Below are 19257 nucleotides of genomic sequence, written 5' to 3' on the forward strand. Positions count from 1 at the left end.
ATCCTATCACTTTACATCACATTTACATTATTGGCATTTAGCAGACACTCTTATCCAGAGCGACGCACAGTTGATTAGACTAAACAGGAGACAATCCTCCCCTGGAGCAATGCAGGGTTAAGGGCCTTGCTCAAGGGTCCAACGGCTGTGTGGATTTTATTGTGGCTACACCGGGGATTCAAACCACTGACCTTGCGTGTCCCAGTCATGCACCTTAACCACTACGCTACAGGCCGCCCTGGGGCAGACTGTAGCCTAGTGGTTAAGGTACATGACTGGGACCCTTCATTCAGATCAGATTCAGTGGGACACTAAATTTAAGCATTTGCAATGAATTATTGTGGTATAATATATGTAATATGATAATTTATTTAAGCTGTCTCTGTTCTCTCAGCTACAAGTCCTTCCTGCCCCTGGAGATGCGTGCCCGTATCCAGGACTACCACATCGTGACCCGGAAGCGGATTCGCTACCGCTTCAGGAAGTTCATCCAGCAGTTCAGCCAGTGCAAGGCGACGGCCCGCGACCTCAAACTCAAATACCTGATAAACCTGGAGGGCCTGCAGCCCGTGGTGTACTCGGAGAGCTTCCAGGTCAAAGACCCCAAAGCCGGGCAGGTCACGATCATCGTCTCCGGGAACAACGGCATCCAGTGGTATCGCAACAGACTCCGAGACTCCGAGACAGAGCAGGTACGTCCTCCTCTCCTTAGTCACGTCTTCCGGCAGCGAACAGGTCACCCTCCGGCACCTTTGAAGGTCTGTGGAAATAAACTCTGTGCTCCTCGGTAAAGCCAGATGTTGTCAAGCCTGCTCAGAATTCAGATTTTTTTGGTATTCCACTCCTTCATGACTGCTGTCTGTATGTAACTGTAAGAAATTGGTGTAAGAAATTGCGCACCTTATGGCATATGACTTGGTACACATGTGAAGGTACCCAATTTGTCAAAACGTCCATTTGTTCTTGGAAAATTGTGATGGGCCAAGGGGTGTAAGACTTGAATTAAAAACAACAAAAGACGATGTGAATCAGGTTGAGTGTGGTGTTTCCTGAATGCGTGCTTGCCTGGTGGGATTGGCTATGAACAATAGAGGGCGCTCTTACACAGTCTGTCCTGTCAGAGAGCTAGGCCTGCTAATCAGGAGAATGCTGCTCTCATCTCACGTTGAACTAAACCTGTAATATCACAAAAGAATCTGCTGTAAATCCATTTCATCAAAGGCATTTAGGTGATATGAGATAATAGGTCTCAGACATTGGGCTTTAGACATTATCGTTCGCTTTATAAAAATGTCTTTTTGACCTATAAGTTGATCTGTAGGATATTAGCTCAGGAATTTTATATTGCATTCTAGGTAGGCGGTTCTGATGCCTTTCTAGGCCAGTCAGGTCTGAGGGCTGGTTTGAGTGACATCACTGCTCATCCCGTCACAGGAAAGCAGGTTCCTGTGACCTGCTGTTGTCACCTCTGCATCCATGTAGCCCCTCATTTTGCATCAGTTGATGCCATCGAATCATTCCTGTACGCCCTCAGCTTTAAAAGGGAAGAGCTAGAAGCCATTTCCTGGAGGTGGAAGCTCTGACGGTCTCAGAACTGCTGGTTTCATCCGTTTATATTTAGAGAAGCCCCAGGCTCCTTCAGCTGCGTGTCGTTTATTCCAGGAATGTATAAAGCATCACTTTATCACACAGTATAACGTGGCTTTGTGCTGGAGCACACTGCAGGGCTACAGATGTCTGCACTGTGTGATATATTAATCTGCAGTTCTCCCCTATGCTTTCTCATACACAGATCCGCTTTTGTGCGGGGAGTCTCGGCATGTTCCTGCTGACAGTTAGCTTAGCTTTGTTCAGTGTATTCCTGCCCAGATAAAGGTGTATGAGGATTCGTTGTAATTCCTTGTAATTCCTTCACCTTGTTTGTAGAGGTGTCTGCCTGCAGAACTGGAAAGAAAGTGCCACTGAAATGAAAGCATTATGTATTACTCACATTGATCATGTGGACAGTGCTCAACAGCCTACACCACCGAGACACCAACCCCCCCAAGTATAGCACATGCAGCTGTGTGTACCTAATAGTCCGAATGCAGATGCCCGTGTTTGTTAGCTGAGGTATCGTGAGATCCCACAAGCGGTACTGTTGCTGTTTGTTTTACGTCTAGCCTTGCTCTGTCCCCGTTGTTGCTGACGTTCCGTCTCGCTTTGCGGTCAGGAGCTGCAGACGTACTGCGATTTCCCCGAGGTCATCGACATCAGCATCAAACAGGCCAGCAAGGACGGCTCCAGCGAAAGCCAGATCGTCACCATCAACAAACAGGACAGCAAGACGCTGGTACGGCAAAGTCCCAGATTCAGTCCCCTGGTGTCAGTTTCCCCCTTTGCTGCTGTTTAGTATACATTGTGCTCATTTTAGAAAGGTATCTTATGATGTCTATATAAGACATAGCTTCCTCATGAATAGAATTCTTGTGAAGTGCACTCTTGATTTTTCCACGTAGCATTCTCGTGAAAGAATGTGAGTCATTGTGCAATGGCTACTGTATAATTTCTATTCTTTCACTTTAAAAGCTGGCAAGTCGTATAGCTGGTCACGCACATCATCATCATCACATTCTGCAAGAGTAGAAGCTGATGAAGCCCGTCTACTAAAAACTACATGAAAGTAGTCACGTAACTGGATGGCAAAGTGCAGTGTTGACCCAGCCGTGTCAGTCAGTCTCCCTTTACCCCACAGGAGGTGGAGTTTGAGTCCCTGTCAGAAGCCCTGTCCTTTGTGTCCCTCATCGATGGCTACTACCGGCTCACCGCAGATCCCCACCACTATATCTGCAAAGAAGTAGCTCCCCCTAGGGTCCTGGAGGCAGTTAACAGCTACTGCCATGGCCCCATCGCGTGAGTAACGGTGCAGCCCGCAGCCTGAGCGGCTGTGTTATACTGGCCAAATCAACAGTGTCGAACTGGCTGTGTGTAGTTCAACAGTGCCCACATTTCTGACAACAAGAACCCTGCGGGTTTTGTCTTTTACCGTGACCAATCTCCGTTTCACATCGGTTATGTCTGCTAGATTGATTTCATACCTGCAAGTGTATCACTTGTTGTGCTGAAAGGTCTGGCTGTTGCCTTGGGCATCTTCAAAGAATTTTACTGGCAGTATATTATGAGGAAACGGGAGGAGTGCGTTTTATGCAGGGCCATTCCGTGAAATTACTTTCCAGTTTTTCCACTTTTTATCTGGATGAATTCAGTTTGTCACCTCTGCCAACCTAGCTCCTCCTGGGGAATAGTTCAGAGAGAAGTGAGGAAGCAGAATAGTGAATGGCATTATTATTATTTTTAATAAACAATGATGCATTCACTACATATTAAAAGTATTGTTTATGTTTATGGAACTGTTTTTGAACCATAAAGCACTTAACATATTGCATGAACCTGTTACCAGGAAATAGGCCAGTGAAGAAGCACTCTGGAGCCCTCCCAAGTCGAACCTCAAACCGATTTAGTTTATCGTCCTTACTGGACCCTGAGCTATGCAGTGATTGGCCAGATCATGCTGGAATCGTCTCTGTCTGTATGACTGACCAGTAATGTTCATCCAAATGAAATGAACACCTCTTTTTGAACAGTTAATTTACATACAGTCGGTACATACCAAACTTTCAGTGGTACGTATTGAAACTAAATTTCAGCCCCGAGACAGATTCAGTTCACCAAATGAGCTGAACTCCCTCACCCTGCGCTGCGCTAGTAGTTATTGAACTAAGCATGAATTCACACCATGTGTGAGGGTGCTGGGTGTGGGAAAGACCCGCTTCGGATTGTACTGAATCACAGCACACTTTTTTTAGTCGGTGAGAGCAGAGTGGTATGGTTTTTCAACACCTCAAACATTCCTTTGCCTCAAGCGTTTAGGTTCTGTGGTGAACAGCAAGTCAGTGGTTTGGGCTGAAGCCAGGTTGAATTATTATTATTATTATTATTGTGGTGAAGTCTGGGAAAGTACATCAAACAACTCAAACTGTAAAGTTGGATTCATTTTGACGTACTGACTGGAATTCACTGGTTGCCCCAGAAGCTTCAGCGCTGTTTAACTGCTTTACTCACTCTTAATTATAATTACTTTCATTTTTACTACGTTCAGAATGCGCAGTTTCAGAGCCTGTGGCTGTTTACCATGCGAGGGGCAATATAGAGGATTCACACACACCACGCGCTAAGGCTACACATTATAAGGAAAATATACATTACGCGATAACGCTGTTGAGCATTGTGATGACGATATGACTTGCGATAAATAAACAAATATTGGAAGTGTGCACATTTCTAATGTCTTTCTGCTTTTGGTACACTGCTAACATAGACTCCAGCCTATGCCCACTGAATAAAAAAAAGAATCAAATGCATTATTTCCAACATGCTTCTATTGAACAAATTGTGCCTGGGAAAGTACAACTCGGACTGTAAAGTTGGATTCATTTTGACATACTGACTGGAATTCACTGGTTCTTTTTCCCGACTTCGCTCACTGGCTGCTGTACGAAGGGTTCTGTGATGGCAGCTCCTCTGCTCTTTTCCGCCCGCAGGATGGAGTTCGCCATCGGCAAGCTCCGGCGCTTGGGGAACCAGCGAGGCCTGTACGTTCTCCGCTGCAGCCCTAAGGACTACAGCAAGTACTTCCTGTCCTTCGCCGTGGGGGTGAGTGCCACCTTCGCGCAGGAATGGGGGCGCATTTTGGGAACCACCAGCATCTAGCACATAGTGGGGGAAATCTCCTGAAGTGTGATTAGGCAGGCAACTAAGAGTTCTAAAAATAAAATAAAATGGGACTTTGTTTGTCATCAGCGGCGGCCATTTTGGCTCAGTAGTTTCAAGGCACACTGCAGAATCGGACCCTTGCCCTGACCCTCTCCTCTGCTGTGTGTGTTGCCTGCTGCAGTTGGACAAGGAAGTGCAGTACAAGCACTGCCAGATCGTGAAGATGCCCACGGGCGAGTACAACCTGAGCGGGGCGAGGAAGAACTTCATCTCCCTGAAGGATCTGCTGCACTGCTACCAGAAGGAGACGGTGCGCTCCGACGGGATCGTCTTCCAGTTCAGCAAGTGCTGCCCGCCCAAGGTCAAAGGTCAGGGAGCCACTGCGCGTCTTTCAACCTCCTGCACTGCAAGAAAATGTCTGTCTTAACTATTTTTTGTCTTGTAATGAGACTGAAGATTAAAAAAAAATAATAATTTGGCAAATCTTGAATTGATTCTAAATCTCTCATGTCTTTGTCTCATTTAGCAAAAAAGTTATAGAAATAAGTTTTTAGTGTGTGTACTCTCCTCTCTCTCCATCTTTGTCCTCCTGTATTTCTATCCTCGTTGTTTTTCCTTCTGCTTGTTTCTCTTTTTCCCATTGCTACCCCGTCCCTCTTTTCCCTCAATATCCATCCACCTACCACTGGGTCTGACACTGTCTTGTCACTGTGTTTGGTCTTATTTGAGGTATTGCTCTGTCTGTCTTTCCATCTGTCCTTTTTTTATTTTCTTTATATATCTTTTTTTTTAACAAATGACATTTTCACCCGTTGTTGTCCTTTAATTTTGTTTTCCTTACTTGCAATTCCACAGCTGAAGTACTTTTTTGCGCATTGCCAATCAGGGTTGCCAATAATTATGGAACCCATTGTAGTCTTATCAAACCTATTGTGTGTCAATGGAAGACTTGTGATTGAGCGTAGCTGAAATGCTCCATAATTTTACCGTACGCACGCACGCACGCACGCACGCACGCACGCACGCACGCACGCACGCACACTCATCAGACCAAGCTCATGTGTTCAGAGATAATGAATAAAAATAACGTGTGTGCGTCTCCTGCCTCCTGTGGCATCTTTGTTTTATGGCATCTTTTCCACAGTACAGTACGTTTCCCTTTTCTCCACAGACAAGTCCAACCTGCTGGTGTGCAGGAGCAACCAGAGTTCAGAGATGCCCATCTCGCCCTCTCTCCAGAGGCACAACATCAGCCAGATGGTCTTCCACAAGATCAAGAAGGAAGACCTGGATTTTGTGAGTCCTTTTCCTATTAGTTCTCCTCTTTCTCCAGGTCCGCTGTGTTTCAGGGGTTAAGCGCGTTCAGGACAGCAGTGTAGGGTAATGGTAAGGGAACTGGGCTTGACCTTGAACTTTGAGGTTATACTATAGGTTCTGTTCCCATGGGGGAATTTTGAATCAGCATCCCAACTCCCCTTTGTCCTCATTTATTCGATTATGTAGTGGTCATGCTGGTGTGCTTTTGGCTTTTGGTATCTGAAGTCAGTATTTTGCCTTTGGAGAAGTGCCTTTTTCTTTCTCATTTATAATCTAAGAAATATCTCGATGTGTGAAAAGTCTTGCTGAGAGTCTGTTGTGCCGTGTGTGTCTTAGCGTGAGAGCCTGGGCCAAGGCACCTTCACCAAGATCTTCAAAGGAATCCGCAGGGAGCTCGGAGACTACAGCCAGCTGCACGAGACGCAGGTCATCATGAAGGTCCTGGACAAGGCTCACCGCAACTACTCCGAGGTCAGCCTTGAACTCCTTTACCGATTTACTCAGCCTTGGTTATAATTACTTTCATTTTTACTGCTGATTAATGAAGAATGTGAGCAGTGGATTCTCAGAATACTTCAATTCGGAGAAGTCTATCTTCGTTGCGTTGTATTTAAGTGTTTATGAACCTGCGTTCAGAATGGCTCACCGCAACTACTCCGAGGGTTGCCCCAGAAGCTTCAGCGCTGTTCAACTGCTTTACTCACTCTTAATTATAATTACTTTCATTTGTACTGCGTTCGGAATGCGCAGTTTCAGAGCCTGTGGCTGTTTACCACGCGAGGGGCAATATAGAGGATTCACACACACCACGCGCTAAAGCTGCACATTATAAGGAAAATTTACATTACGCGATAACGCTGTTGAGCATTGTGATGACGATATGACTTGCGATAAATAAACAAATATTGGAAGTGTGCAAATTTCGAATGTCTTTCTGCTTTCGGTACACTGCTAACATAGACTGCAGCCTATACCCACTGAATAAAAAAATAATTAAATGCATTATTTCCAACATGCTTCTATTGAACAAATTGTGCCTGAACGGCCAATCAATTTAAATGAATCGCAGTCTTGTGCGTCATGTGTTTATCTCGCATGCCCGTATCTCGATGACGGTAGACATAGGATGTACCGTGCCGCCCTGCAAAGCCCCGTATGTGGCTCGCCGTCTGTGCTAACGGGTTTCTCCACCCCCCCCCCCCCCCCCACAGTCCTTCTTCGAGGCCGCCAGCATGATGAGCCAGCTGTCTCACAAGCACCTCCTGCTGACCTACGGTGTCTGCGTGTGTGGGGAGGAGAGTGAGTACAGCCCCGCCCTGCCGCACTGGCCCATGGGACAGTCCTCCCCTCAGTGACGCCTGGAGGGCAGCAGGTTCAGCCCATTGTTCAGTTCAATTTTATTTGTATAGCGCTTTTCACAGTAGACTGCCACAAGGATGCACTTGTCATCACTCATCAATGCATTTTTTTATGAAATCCGTCTGTATCTGTGTTGCTGAGCTAGCTAGTTAGCTAAACCCGTTAGTTTTGTAGTTCTATGAGCTGCTGCCTTCCAAGCTTCACTGAGGGAAGGGAAGATAAAAACAAGGCAAATGGTTGGGACACAAACCACTACACAGACCACCCCTCCAGGACTGCAGTTTTGCACCCCTGATCTAGTACCTGATAGACAAGTGTCTCTTATGACCGTGAGCTATTTCTAAGCCAGCCAATGGGAATCGGAAAGGAGGGTTTTCCGGAAACTGATGCACACTGAAGTGTCTTTACCTGCCTCGGGAGGAATGTGTCTCTGGGGATTTTCCCGACACGGCAAGTTCACGGTTATGCACTTCATGAAAATATGATCGTCCTCACGATGTTTGCTTGTCATTAAAGGAGTGCAATAGCAGTTGTCCTGGGAAACAGTGCTGTACCCTCAGTAAGCCGTGTTGGGAAGGTCTCACAAGACATTAGGAGTGAATTGCAGTTTGCTTAACTGGAGTGTAAACCTCAGGTCTGAACTCCGAGGTCACAAATAGGCTATATAACGGGACCAGTTGTCCAAATCTGTGAAACGAGCATTAGCCGTCCAATTGTAATGCAGTTCTGTGGTCTAGACGTTTAAACTCCAGCTAAGCACACTGCATTTGACACTGTAGTTGCTGCAGGGAGCAGCTCCACTGGTGTAGTAAATGTAGTAAATGTAAGTGAAATATGCAGGAACAGAGCCAGGATGGCAGTGTGTGGATGGGCACTGACCCAGCCGGGCTGCTCTCTGCTCGGGGAACGGCCCTCGGTCATTCATCTTCTCCCAGGCTGAGACACTTCCAGTTCCCCTGCTCCATTTTACATCATGTCCTCTACTGAGCTGCCTGGTTATTTGAGTTAAAATCCACTCTAATCTAATCTAATCACTCAATAAGAATGTGAGCAGTAGGTTCAGCATTATCTCTGGTGGTTGTCTGGCAGTCGGGGGTACTCTGTTCAATCCCCTGCCCTGGGCCTGTCGAAAGTGTCCCTGAGCAGGGCACCTAACCCCCAACAAGCTGATTGGTACCTTTCATGGCAGCCTTTCAATGTTGGTTTGTCCGTGTGTGTGAGTGGGTGAATCAGAGGCACTAATTGTAAAGCGCTTTGGATAAAAGTGCTAGGTAAATGTTGTCTGCTTACGATGAACACGGCCTTTTAATTGAGAGACACGAAAGCACTGAATGTGTGAATGTTGCTTTCAGACATCATGGTGCAGGAGCACGTGAAGTTCGGGTCCCTGGACACATATCTGAAGAAGAACAAGAACTCGGTCAACATCATGTGGAAACTTGAGGTGGCCAAGCAGCTGGCCTGGGCCATGCTGTTCCTGGTGAGACCCCTCACACTTTCAGACTTTATTAGGAATACATGGACACCTACTTATTCATGAAATTATCTATTAAGCCTAATCTGATCGTGTGGCATCAGTGTGATCTCTGATTTCGACCATGGCATAATTGTTGGTGCCAGACAGGCTGGTGTGAGTAGAAGTAGTTGAGGAATTACAAGAACATGGATTTTTTTACACATACTCAATTAATATAACACTTTACAATAAAGTTCATGAATTGGCATTAACTCATGTAGTTGTTTAACAATATATACCCTCTTATCTGTTGGTTTCAGTCAATTCCTTGATGTGTTATTTGTGCTGACTACTGCTCTCTGCTGTAGGGGAGGGAAAATGGCTTCTAAATAAGGGTCTTCTGGCCGTATAGCGCTCAATTCTTTCCGCAAAATCCAGCCGTTCCTTTTGTCATGTGACCCAACAGGAGGATAAAAACCTGGTCCATGGGAACGTCTGCGCCAAAAACATCCTGCTGATCCGAGAGGAAGACCGGAAGAACGGGAACCCGCCCTTCATCAAGCTGAGCGACCCTGGCATCAGCATCACCGTGCTTCCGAAAGAGAGTGAGCTGCCTTCACCGCTGTACCCTGTCTTTAAATAGAGAGAAGAGCTCTCCGCTCTTTCACTGGAACTGTGTAGAAATATCCCCTGCTTTAGTTTTCACAGAGAAAGACCAGGGGTGTCAAACTCCAGTCCTGGGGGGGGGCGCAGTGTCGGCAGGTTTTTGGCAAGAGAGATACATTTCAAAGTCTTTCATTGGCTAAAGAGTCCACACAACCTTGTTCTCAAGGTCTTAATTGGCTGCCGATTGAAAGGAAACCACAAATACCGGCAGACACTGCAGCCCTCCAGGACTGAAGTTTGACACCCCTGGAGTAGACCTTAAATTAATTTTATTCCCATAGATGTTTGTTTTTTCACAGTTCTTCAGCGCCACTTTCCAAAACCACTACCACCCTTTGTATTTCATAAGATGCAGCATGGTTTTCAGTGAGATTGTGAGATTGCGCACATGAAAACTGATCAAAGGCGCATTGTGCTGGAGTGTTTGGGAGCACAACGGGGGCTTAATTGAGTTGGGATGTGAACTTGCCGCAACGCCATCCTCTCGCAGTTCTGGTGGAGCGGATCCCCTGGGTGGCTCCGGAGTGCATCGACGACCCCAAGAAGCTGAGCCTTGTGGCGGACAAGTGGAGCTTTGGCACCACGCTGTGGGAGATCTGCAGCGGAGGGGAGAAACCTCTCAGCTCTCTGGACTCCTCCAAGGTCAGACCCAGCTCTGCTGTTTTTGGGTTTTTTTGTTTGTTTCTTTTTTTAAAAATCCCTCTCCCATCTGTCCAATACTGATTTATATAAACATTTGACATACATTTGACAAACAATATTTGGTTGGAAAGAAAAGTCAGTGTCATACATTGCAATTTGAACAAAAGTGAACTGAAATTAATGGCAAAAAAAAGAATGGTAAAAAAAGTATAAAAAATAACAATAATGACATCATGAACAATAATTGTTGTATTATATTCCAACAATATTTATTTATGAATATTTCCTTTCCTTTTTCTCCTATTTCTTTTTATTCCTTTATTCCCTTTGTCTCTATTTTTTTTTACTCTGGAGCACACGTTCCTCCTTTTTCACCTTTCTTAATTACTTTTTCTCATTCTCATCATCATTTCTCAAGACATCAGGTCTTTCCTTGGCCTTGTCTGTTCTGTTCCCCTGTGGCATAAACGCCTGTTCTGATGTCTGTACCCATGATTCCCTGTGGCATAAACGCCTGTTCTGATGTCTGTACCCATGATTCCCTGTGGCAGAAACACCTGTTCTGATGTCTGTACCCATGATTCCCTGTGGCAGAAACACCTGTTCTATGAGGACAGGCACCAGCTTCCTGCTCCCAAATGGACGGAGCTGGCCAACCTGATCAACAGCTGCATGGACTATGAGCCCATGTTCCGGCCGTCCTTCAGAGCCATCATCCGGGACCTCAACAGCCTCTTCACCCCCGGTCAGTTCACCGCATCCGCGGTGGCCATTTTGAATCACCGTCAACGTCCACCTTTTCCTAACCGGCCTGATGTGTGTGTACAGGGCTGTAACTCAGTCAAATACTCTTCTGTGTATGTGTGGTGTCAGTGTGCTGTGGAAAATTGCAGGGAGTGTAGGATTACATACATCAGGAAGGTGTATGTAGTATTTCCCTTACGCCCACATGATGCTAGCCAGCATCATAAACAAAGTAAAATTGATGAGCAAGAAATGGAGAATATTTTTGTGCATGTGTGGTGCCGGCTTAGGTGGCACATAGTTAATATGCTCCTTGACTCATTTTAAAATATGCTTTGCTTCTGTACTGTAAATATGTACACAATGTATTCCACCCTCGGTTTTTTCCAATCTGGCTGCAGACCCAGGTATTGATTATGCTGGTTAATATCTGGGCTGTGACAGGGTGTTCTTTATTGTGTGCTTTCATTCCCCTCCAGACTATGAGCTCCTGGCTGAGAGCGACTTGCTGCCCAACCGAAGCAGGGGGTTGGGCTTCATCGCTGCCCTGGAGACCCAGGAGGTATCCCAGTTTGAGGAGAGGCACCTGATATTCCTGCAGCAGCTGGGCAAGGTAACACACACCATTCTCTGTGTGTGTAGGCTCTTCACTTCCTGTGGACTGGCTGCCACTGAAGCCTGTGCTGCAGTCTCCCTAGCGTGTCTCCCTAGCGTGTCTCCCTAGCGTCTCCCTAGCGTGTCTCCCTAGCGTGTCTCCCTAGCGTCTCCCTAGCGTGTCTCCCTAGCGTGTCTCCCTAGCGTGTCTCCCTAGCGTGTCTCCCTAGCGTGTCTCCGTAGCGTGTCTCCATAGCGTGTCTCTCTTCCCCTCCAGGGTAACTTCGGCAGTGTGGAGATGTGCCGCTACGACCCGCTGCAGGACAACACCGGGGAGGTGGTGGCGGTGAAGAAGCTCCAGCACAGCACAGCCGAGCACCTGCGTGACTTCGAGAGGGAGATCGAAATCCTCAAGTCCCTCCAGCACGAGAACATCGTCAAGTACAAGGGCGTGTGCTACAGCGCGGGTGAGCGCAGGCTGGGCCGGGGGCGGGGAGGCCATGGGGACTGCCCCGGACTTTTCCTGTCAACGAAAACTCCCTTTTTTCTGACTTCACATTTTGCCAGCTCCTTTCCAGAATGTGCATCTATAACCAGGACATTATATTACAAACCTGGGTCAAAATGTGGTTTAGATTCTAATACTTTTCCGTGCTTTACCGAGCTTGTCTGGTGTATTGGAACTCTCAACAAGTCCTGCCTTCTGGTCCTCTTGGTTGGCTCAAGTACACCAAGCTAGATCAGTCGATCGCAGAAAAGTATTTGAATCAAAAACAATGATGTATTTCACCCGGGCCAGGTCTGAATGTGTTTCAGAATATTCAGAACAAACCGATTAAAACACTAAATATCATACAGGCATCCTCTTTCTTTGATATTTTAGTTGAGGAAAAATAAATGCTTGCCCAGGGTCAGTTGAAAAATGTTCAGTCACTGGTTGATTGCTGGGCTCATTCATAATGTACTGTTCAGCTGATTTTGGTCTGTAATGTATGGTTCAGCAGATTTTGGTCTCTTAACGTTTAGTTCAGCAGCCTTTGGTTTGTGACGTACAGTATAGTTCAGTAGACTTTGGTCTGTCACGTGTAGTTCAGCAGACTTTGGTATGTAACGTACAGTTCAGCACACTTTGGCCTGTAACGTACAGTTCAGAAGACTTTGGTCTGTAACGTACAGTATAGTTCAGCAGACTTTGGCCTGTAACATACAGTATAGTTCAGCAGACTTTGGTATGTAACGTACAGTTCAGCACACTTTGGCCTGTAACGTACAGTTCAGAAGACTTTGGTCTGTAACGTACAGTATAGTTCAGCAGACTTTGGCCTGTAACATACAGTATAGTTCAGCAGACTTTGGTATGTAACGTACAGTTCAGCACACTTTGGCCTGTAACGTACAGTTCAGAAGACTTTGATCTGTGACGTACAGTATTGTTCAGCAGACTTTGGTCTGTGACGTACAGTTCAGCAGACTTTGGTCTGTGACGTACAGTTCAGCAGATTTTGGTCTGTGACGTACAGTTCAGCAGACTTTGGTCTGTGAAGTACAGTTCAGCAGACTTTGGTCTGTGACGTACAGTTCAGCAGACTTTGGTCTGTGATGTACAGTTCAGCAGTAAAAATAAATGAGTCACAATAACCAACTAAAAAAAGGCGTGTGAGAATGTTGAGGGGCCCGGGCGGACCTTTACTCCGTTTCCTCCGTGCGGCGGTCGCTGCGATGAAGACCAACGAGCTGGTGTTTTATTTTCTGCCGCTCTCAGGGAGAAGAAACCTGCGTCTGATTATGGAGTACCTGCCCTTCGGCAGCCTGCGAGATTACCTCATCAAGAACAAGGAGCGGATCGATCACAAGAAGCTCCTGCACTACGCGTCTCAGATCTGCAAGGTGCGGCTCCCATGCTCTGTCCTCCTGCCATGCGTCCGCTCCGGGGTGTAAAACGCCCACTCGCACGACACCCTGAACATTTATTTATCATGTATGGTGTCCGCCCTCCGTCACGGTTTTGTCTCCGTTAATCCGCTGACTGAAGTGGATTACTCTCAATGCGTGGTGCCCAAGGCACTCCCCTTTCCTCCCCTTCCCTCCTCTTCCCTGGAAGGCAGCAGCTTGTAGAACTAATAAAGTAATCGCGATAGGCTTGGCAAATTAGCTAGCTCAGTAACATTATACAGATAGCTTTGATAATACATTAAAGAAAAACTGCCTGTGTAGTAGTATGTGCACATCATTTGTGGTCGGTTGAGTTGAACCTGCTACCTTCCAGTTGTCACTGAGGGAAGGTAGGTACCATGGCCATGTTTGGTTGAGCATAAACTTATCTCTGAAATGTCCAGTTTACATTTGTCCAGGTAGATGGGAAACTAATTCCTAATTCTCTGGTATATCTGTGCAGGGGATGGATTATCTGGCAACCAAACGGTACATCCACAGAGACCTGGCAACCCGGAACATTCTGGTGGAGAGTGAGCAGAGGGTGAAGATCGGGGACTTCGGCCTGACCAAAGTGCTGCCCCAGGACAAAGAGTACTACACAGTGAAGGAACCTGGAGAGAGCCCCATCTTCTGGTGAGCGTGAAATGGGAGGTGATACAGGTGGATGAAGACGTAGACGTACAGCGCACGTTGAGAGAATAATTACAGCCTCCAGGGAGAAGAAACAGCTGTCCTGTCCTTTCTTTATTGCCAGAATGTTCATTACATTTTGAATTGGCTTTTGTTTCATTTCCTCCTTACTGCCTGTTGTGAACGCCTGTTTACTGCCCTTTATTATTCTCTGGAATACATTTGTGCTTATTTAGCATAATGTGTTATTTGTTTACGATGATGATTCATAGGATGTGTTATTTAATAACTTTATGGCTAACAATTCTCTCACTGTCCATTTTAAACTCATAACATTAGTCATGAATGCTGATGAGATGTTGACTGTGTGTGTGTGCGTGTGTGTCTGTGTGTGTGTGTATCTGTGCGTGCGTGTTTGTGTACATGTGTGTGTATCTGTGCGTGTGTGTGTGTGTGTGTGTGTGTGTATCTGTGCATGTGTGTGTGTGTGTGTGTTTGTGTGCATGCTTACATGCGTGTTTTCCGTGTTGAAGGTATGCCCCAGAGTCCCTGACTGAAAGCAAGTTCTCGGTGGCGTCGGACATCTGGAGTTTCGGAGTGGTGCTGTATGAGCTCTTCACCCACAGTGATAAGGCCTGTAGCCCTCCCGCTGTGAGTCCCACTGCGACACTCGCACCTCCGCCAGCCCAGCATCCCCAGTTAATCTCTCAGACACTGATGGGTCAATGACAATAGCTTGAGCAACCAGGGCAATTCACCTTTAGCAGCAGCCAAGCTCGACACTACAGTTTAATGGGGCGACAGTAGCTCAGGTGGTAAGTTGTCTGGCAGTCGGAAGTTTGCCGAGCCCCCTTTGTGTGTTGAAGTGTCATGGAGCAAGACACCCGAGATCCAAATGAGCTGATTGGTGCCTTGCGTGGCAGCCAGTCGCTGAGTGTGCGTGAGTGTGTATGTGAATGCTGTGAATTAAAGGCCTGAATTGTAAAACCTTGGATAAAAACGCTATAAAAATGCAGACCATTTACCATTTACCATGCGACATGTTTCCATGCTGCTTTTTTTTTTTTTTAAGCCTTTCTGTGAAAAGGTAGTTTTTATTTTGGTTATTGTGCTATAGGAATAGGAATCTCCTGTAATTTAACTATGCTGTGATGTCATTTCCTGTGGTCACTAATCTACCCTTTCCTCAACCCTGCCCCCAGGTGTTCTTGGGAATGATGGGGAGTGACAAGCAGGGTCAGATGATTGTGTACCACCTGATCGAGCTCCTGAAGGCAGGGAGCAGGCTGCCACAGCCTGAGGACTGCCCTGCACAGGTAATCATGTGTACCTCAGTGGTCCACCTCCACCTCTGAGTAACACCGACATTATCCCGATCGTCTGCTCCACCTCCACCTCTGAGTAACACCGACATTATCCCGATCGTCTGCTCCACCTCCACCTCTGAGTAACACCGACATTATCCCGATCGTCTGCTCCACCTCCACCTCTGAGTAACACCGACATTATCCCGATCGTCTGCTCCACCATTATCCCCTGAATGAAGCAATCGCAGGCTCTCACGCTTTCATTTCGTCCGTCCTTTTTCAGATCTACAGCATCATGAGCGAGTGCTGGAACAAGGATCCTTGCCCTCGGCCGACGTTCCGGATGCTGGCCGGCAGTCTGGACGTGTTTCGGAGCGGTCTGGACGGATGAGTTTGGGCCCCTCTGTCAGGCTCCCGGAGCACAGCCTGGGACGGACCTCCCTGCATCAGGGCGGGACTGCAGACGCCCGTGTGGAGCTGCTGTCACACGGCCAGCGTGGAAACGCCCCGCGCGTTTCCGTCGTGTGAAAGCAGCTCCACAGGCGTTTGGAGCGCAGGGGGAATCGCCAGGCTATGGGAGGCGTTCGGTTTAATTACGCCAGCTGTCCTGGACGTCGCTCTTTCGCGTGAGGCAGAGACTGGAGTGGTCCTTCCACTGTCGAGTGACTGACTCGGTCAGAGTATTTGACTTAGGAACCTGGACACCGGCTGAAGTCTGAGAAAGGGACAGACCATCCTAGAGCTTCAAACGTGGTGTCCTTTTCCTGTTTGTTTTCTCCGAGCATCGTGACACCGGTGTGCGCTTTGTGGGAGATGAACGAGCAGAGAATAAAGGCTGTCATTTTCAGCTCGCTGCATTGCATTTGTTTCAGTGATGCCTGCGCAAGCCAGTACACGGGTGTGGTATGCTCTGTCACCGAAACCTGACTACCAGCAGTTTTCAAACAAGGCTTGTGCCAGGAGAGGTTTATTCTTTTACGATGCTGTACCTGAAGCTCTGCCGAACATGACCACTATACCTGTACAGATGGTGGTCTAATGTGTCATGCAAGGTCCTGGCCTGGACCGTTATTATACTTCGTAAGCAGATAATGTTAAGAGAATTATTTTTTTGTGTTTGTGTTTTGTCTCTTCTTTTGTTTTTGCTTTGTTTGAGGGAGAGATAGATCTCATCGGAGCTCCGGCGACAGTAAGACTGGACATTCCGGCACCCATAGGAGTGCCCCTCTGCCAGGAGAGACTGCCCATTGGTTTCATGCAAAAACGTGCACTGTGGAGGTCCTGAGCCTGTGAAGTGGCTAAAAAGAAGCTGCCATTTTGGCTCTCTTGTATATGTGCCATCTCAGCTGTAGCTAGGCTTCAGTAAAAAAAAAAATGAAAACGAACTGTACCAAAAGAGGAGAGTGTTTTACTTATGCAAACAGTCTTGTTTTTGTAATGGTGTCCGTCTTCCTGCATTGTGTGTTCTCGCTGGCAGCACTGCTGGCATTCTTATCTGACCCCACCTTTTAACAAATTATCTTATATTGTATCCTTTTTTTATTTTTGTTGTTTTATTTTTTACAAATAATATATGACAATGAAAATAAGTTGTTTTTCTTTTTGTAATCTTGTACTCTAAAGGTACGTTAATTACATTTGAATGTTATTTACCCACTGAATGTAAATGAAAAACCTTGTTGAATATATTGCGCAATTGCATGTAAAATACAAATATAATTTTGTAATTAATTTTTGTGCAGGCCATGTCAAGATTAAATGGTATATCACTGCAGCTAAACTTGTAGAAATGTTTTCACTGCCACTATTCTATTCTTCTTTTGAATCTTCAGTTTATGATATTGCTGTGATCAAATTTCATCATAATCTCCCTCTCCTGAACTCGATTTACCGTCCATCAAATTGCGTTTAAAAAAAAAAAAAAAGGTTGTAGGCTCTGTTTAGACAGAACCAGGAAGATCCCTGGGATAGACACAAGATGAGTGTTGTGTCTTCCGGTTCTTTTTCATCATCCTTCATGTGTGGGCCACTGGTCTTTTTGGCTTCCCGAATCATCTCTATTGATCCTGTTCTGTGATGTTCAGTAGCTCTGTACAGAGCCTGTGTGTTAGTGCGTGTTTTCAAACCACTGGCAGACACTTTGGGTATTAAGGCAGTTCTGATACAGGCTCTCTCCTCACATCACTCGTCTGGCTTGCAGTAATCTTGTGTCAGTTTTGTCATGCATGTTTGGTGTGTTAACACTCCTGCCATAGCCAGCAGAAGCACATCGCTGGACTGTGGGTTAATTAAAGCTTTAATAGCTTGTCTGAGATTATTTTGTGCAGTATGTGTTTAATGATCCATGGCCCTGTTTCACAGAGCAGGATTACCGAGTTCGCTGAAATAACTGCACCGAGTAAAACCCGGAGCCCTCCCAAATCTGGAACATGGACTGAAGTGAAAAGGTGTTCCAGGTGACTCTTGGCCTGTGAGATTGAGCAGAACGGCTGTCCGAGGCGGTTAGCTTATGGTTCAGCTGTGGGGCACATCACTCATTCAGCCATGGGGAACAGCGTAACTCTCCCTCTCCCTTCCACAGATGTGGCACGGGCATCTGCCTGTTAACATGGGCACCAGACTGCACGCAGTGTTGCTCTCACTGGCTGCAGCTGGTGGGGTGGGTGTCCGGTCCCTTCTCACTGCTTGCTGCAGTATTCCACATCAGACTGCGATGGGCACTTTGGCCTCCGTTTCGTTTTCAGAGTTTTTTTTGTTTTTTTTTCTAGTAAAATCGGCTACCCAGTGGCAGGTTATTAGTATGCCTGCCATTTAAAATGACTCAATAATATGTGTTCTCTTATAGAGGGGTCTGTTCTGTTCTTGCTGTGTTTGGAGTAAGGGCCTGTCACTCACAGGTGGCAATTGGTAATACAGTCAGGTTCATAAACTTTTGGACATTGACAAAGTTATTATTTTAGCTGTCTACCACAGGATATTGGAGTTGGAAGTAAATAATGAATATGAGCTCGAAGTGCAGCTTTAATTTGAGGTTATTTACATCTAAATCGGATGAACGGTGTAGGAATTACAGCCCGTTTGGCATGGCATGCAAAGGATATGCAACCAACTCCCAATATTCTGTGCTAGAGAGCTAAAATAACACAAATATTTATGGACCTGACTGTATATGTCAAATACAGTACAACTCCTCCTCCTCTGGCTACCAGTAAACGTTCTTCTCTGAAAAGTCCGGTCATTACTAACGTGAAACGTGATGGTTTCCAGGAGTGGGGGGAATTCCAATGAGATGGTCACTCTGAAAATAAGTTTGGCTGCTCTTTTGCACTCTCAGAATGCAAGTGAAACTGAAACCAGACAAGAGAAGCGTGTGGAGTCCAGTCATCCAATCACTCTTGCAAGCTGTCTAGATATACGTGTCCCTTTTGACTGTTATTTGTTAATGTGCAACATACAACATACGGAGAATCCGCCCCTTTCTCACCCCCTACTCGACCCAGCTCCTGGTCCAAGCGATGGTTCTGTCCCGCCTGGACTACTGCAATTCCCTCTTGACTGGCCTCCCAGTGTCCGCCATCAGACCCCTCCAACTCATCCAGAATGCAGCAGCTCGTCTGGTCTTCAACCTTCCCAAATACTCGCACGTCACCCCCCTGCTTACTTCCCTCCACTGGCTGCCTGTCATGGCTCGCATCAAATTCAAAACATTGGTGCTAGCCTTCCAAGCAGTTAAAGGGTCTTCCCCAGCTTATCTACAAAAAATCATCAGACCCTACACCCCTGCCAGACCTCTTCGTTCAGCCTCCACAGGCCGCTTGGCACCTCCCCCTCTCCGAACCTCCACCTCACGCTCAC

At 46.5% G+C, this 19257-nt stretch overlaps 1 protein-coding gene across 1 annotated transcript in view; it reads left to right on the plus strand.

Annotated features, from left to right (window-relative positions):
* Positions 1-17176, plus strand: part of LOC133141398 (tyrosine-protein kinase JAK2-like) — a 34543-nt gene extending 17367 nt beyond the window's left edge. Inside the window, exons 6-24 of the mRNA XM_061261927.1 lie at positions 395-692; positions 2213-2332; positions 2735-2892; positions 4581-4692; positions 4934-5120; positions 5924-6048; positions 6406-6540; positions 7281-7368; positions 8781-8908; positions 9351-9489; positions 10041-10192; positions 10787-10937; positions 11416-11549; positions 11808-11997; positions 13293-13417; positions 13926-14098; positions 14629-14746; positions 15298-15411; positions 15686-17176. Coding sequence (XP_061117911.1) covers positions 395-692; positions 2213-2332; positions 2735-2892; positions 4581-4692; positions 4934-5120; positions 5924-6048; positions 6406-6540; positions 7281-7368; positions 8781-8908; positions 9351-9489; positions 10041-10192; positions 10787-10937; positions 11416-11549; positions 11808-11997; positions 13293-13417; positions 13926-14098; positions 14629-14746; positions 15298-15411; positions 15686-15793 — 2755 coding nt within the window. The 3' untranslated portion in view covers positions 15794-17176. The remainder of the gene's footprint in view (positions 1-394; positions 693-2212; positions 2333-2734; positions 2893-4580; positions 4693-4933; positions 5121-5923; positions 6049-6405; positions 6541-7280; positions 7369-8780; positions 8909-9350; positions 9490-10040; positions 10193-10786; positions 10938-11415; positions 11550-11807; positions 11998-13292; positions 13418-13925; positions 14099-14628; positions 14747-15297; positions 15412-15685) is intronic.
* Positions 17177-19257: the final 2081 nt, after the last annotated feature.

This window comes from Conger conger, chromosome 12 (assembly GCF_963514075.1).
Source record: "Conger conger chromosome 12, fConCon1.1, whole genome shotgun sequence".
In the NCBI taxonomy this organism is placed as follows: Eukaryota; Metazoa; Chordata; class Actinopteri; order Anguilliformes; family Congridae; genus Conger; species Conger conger.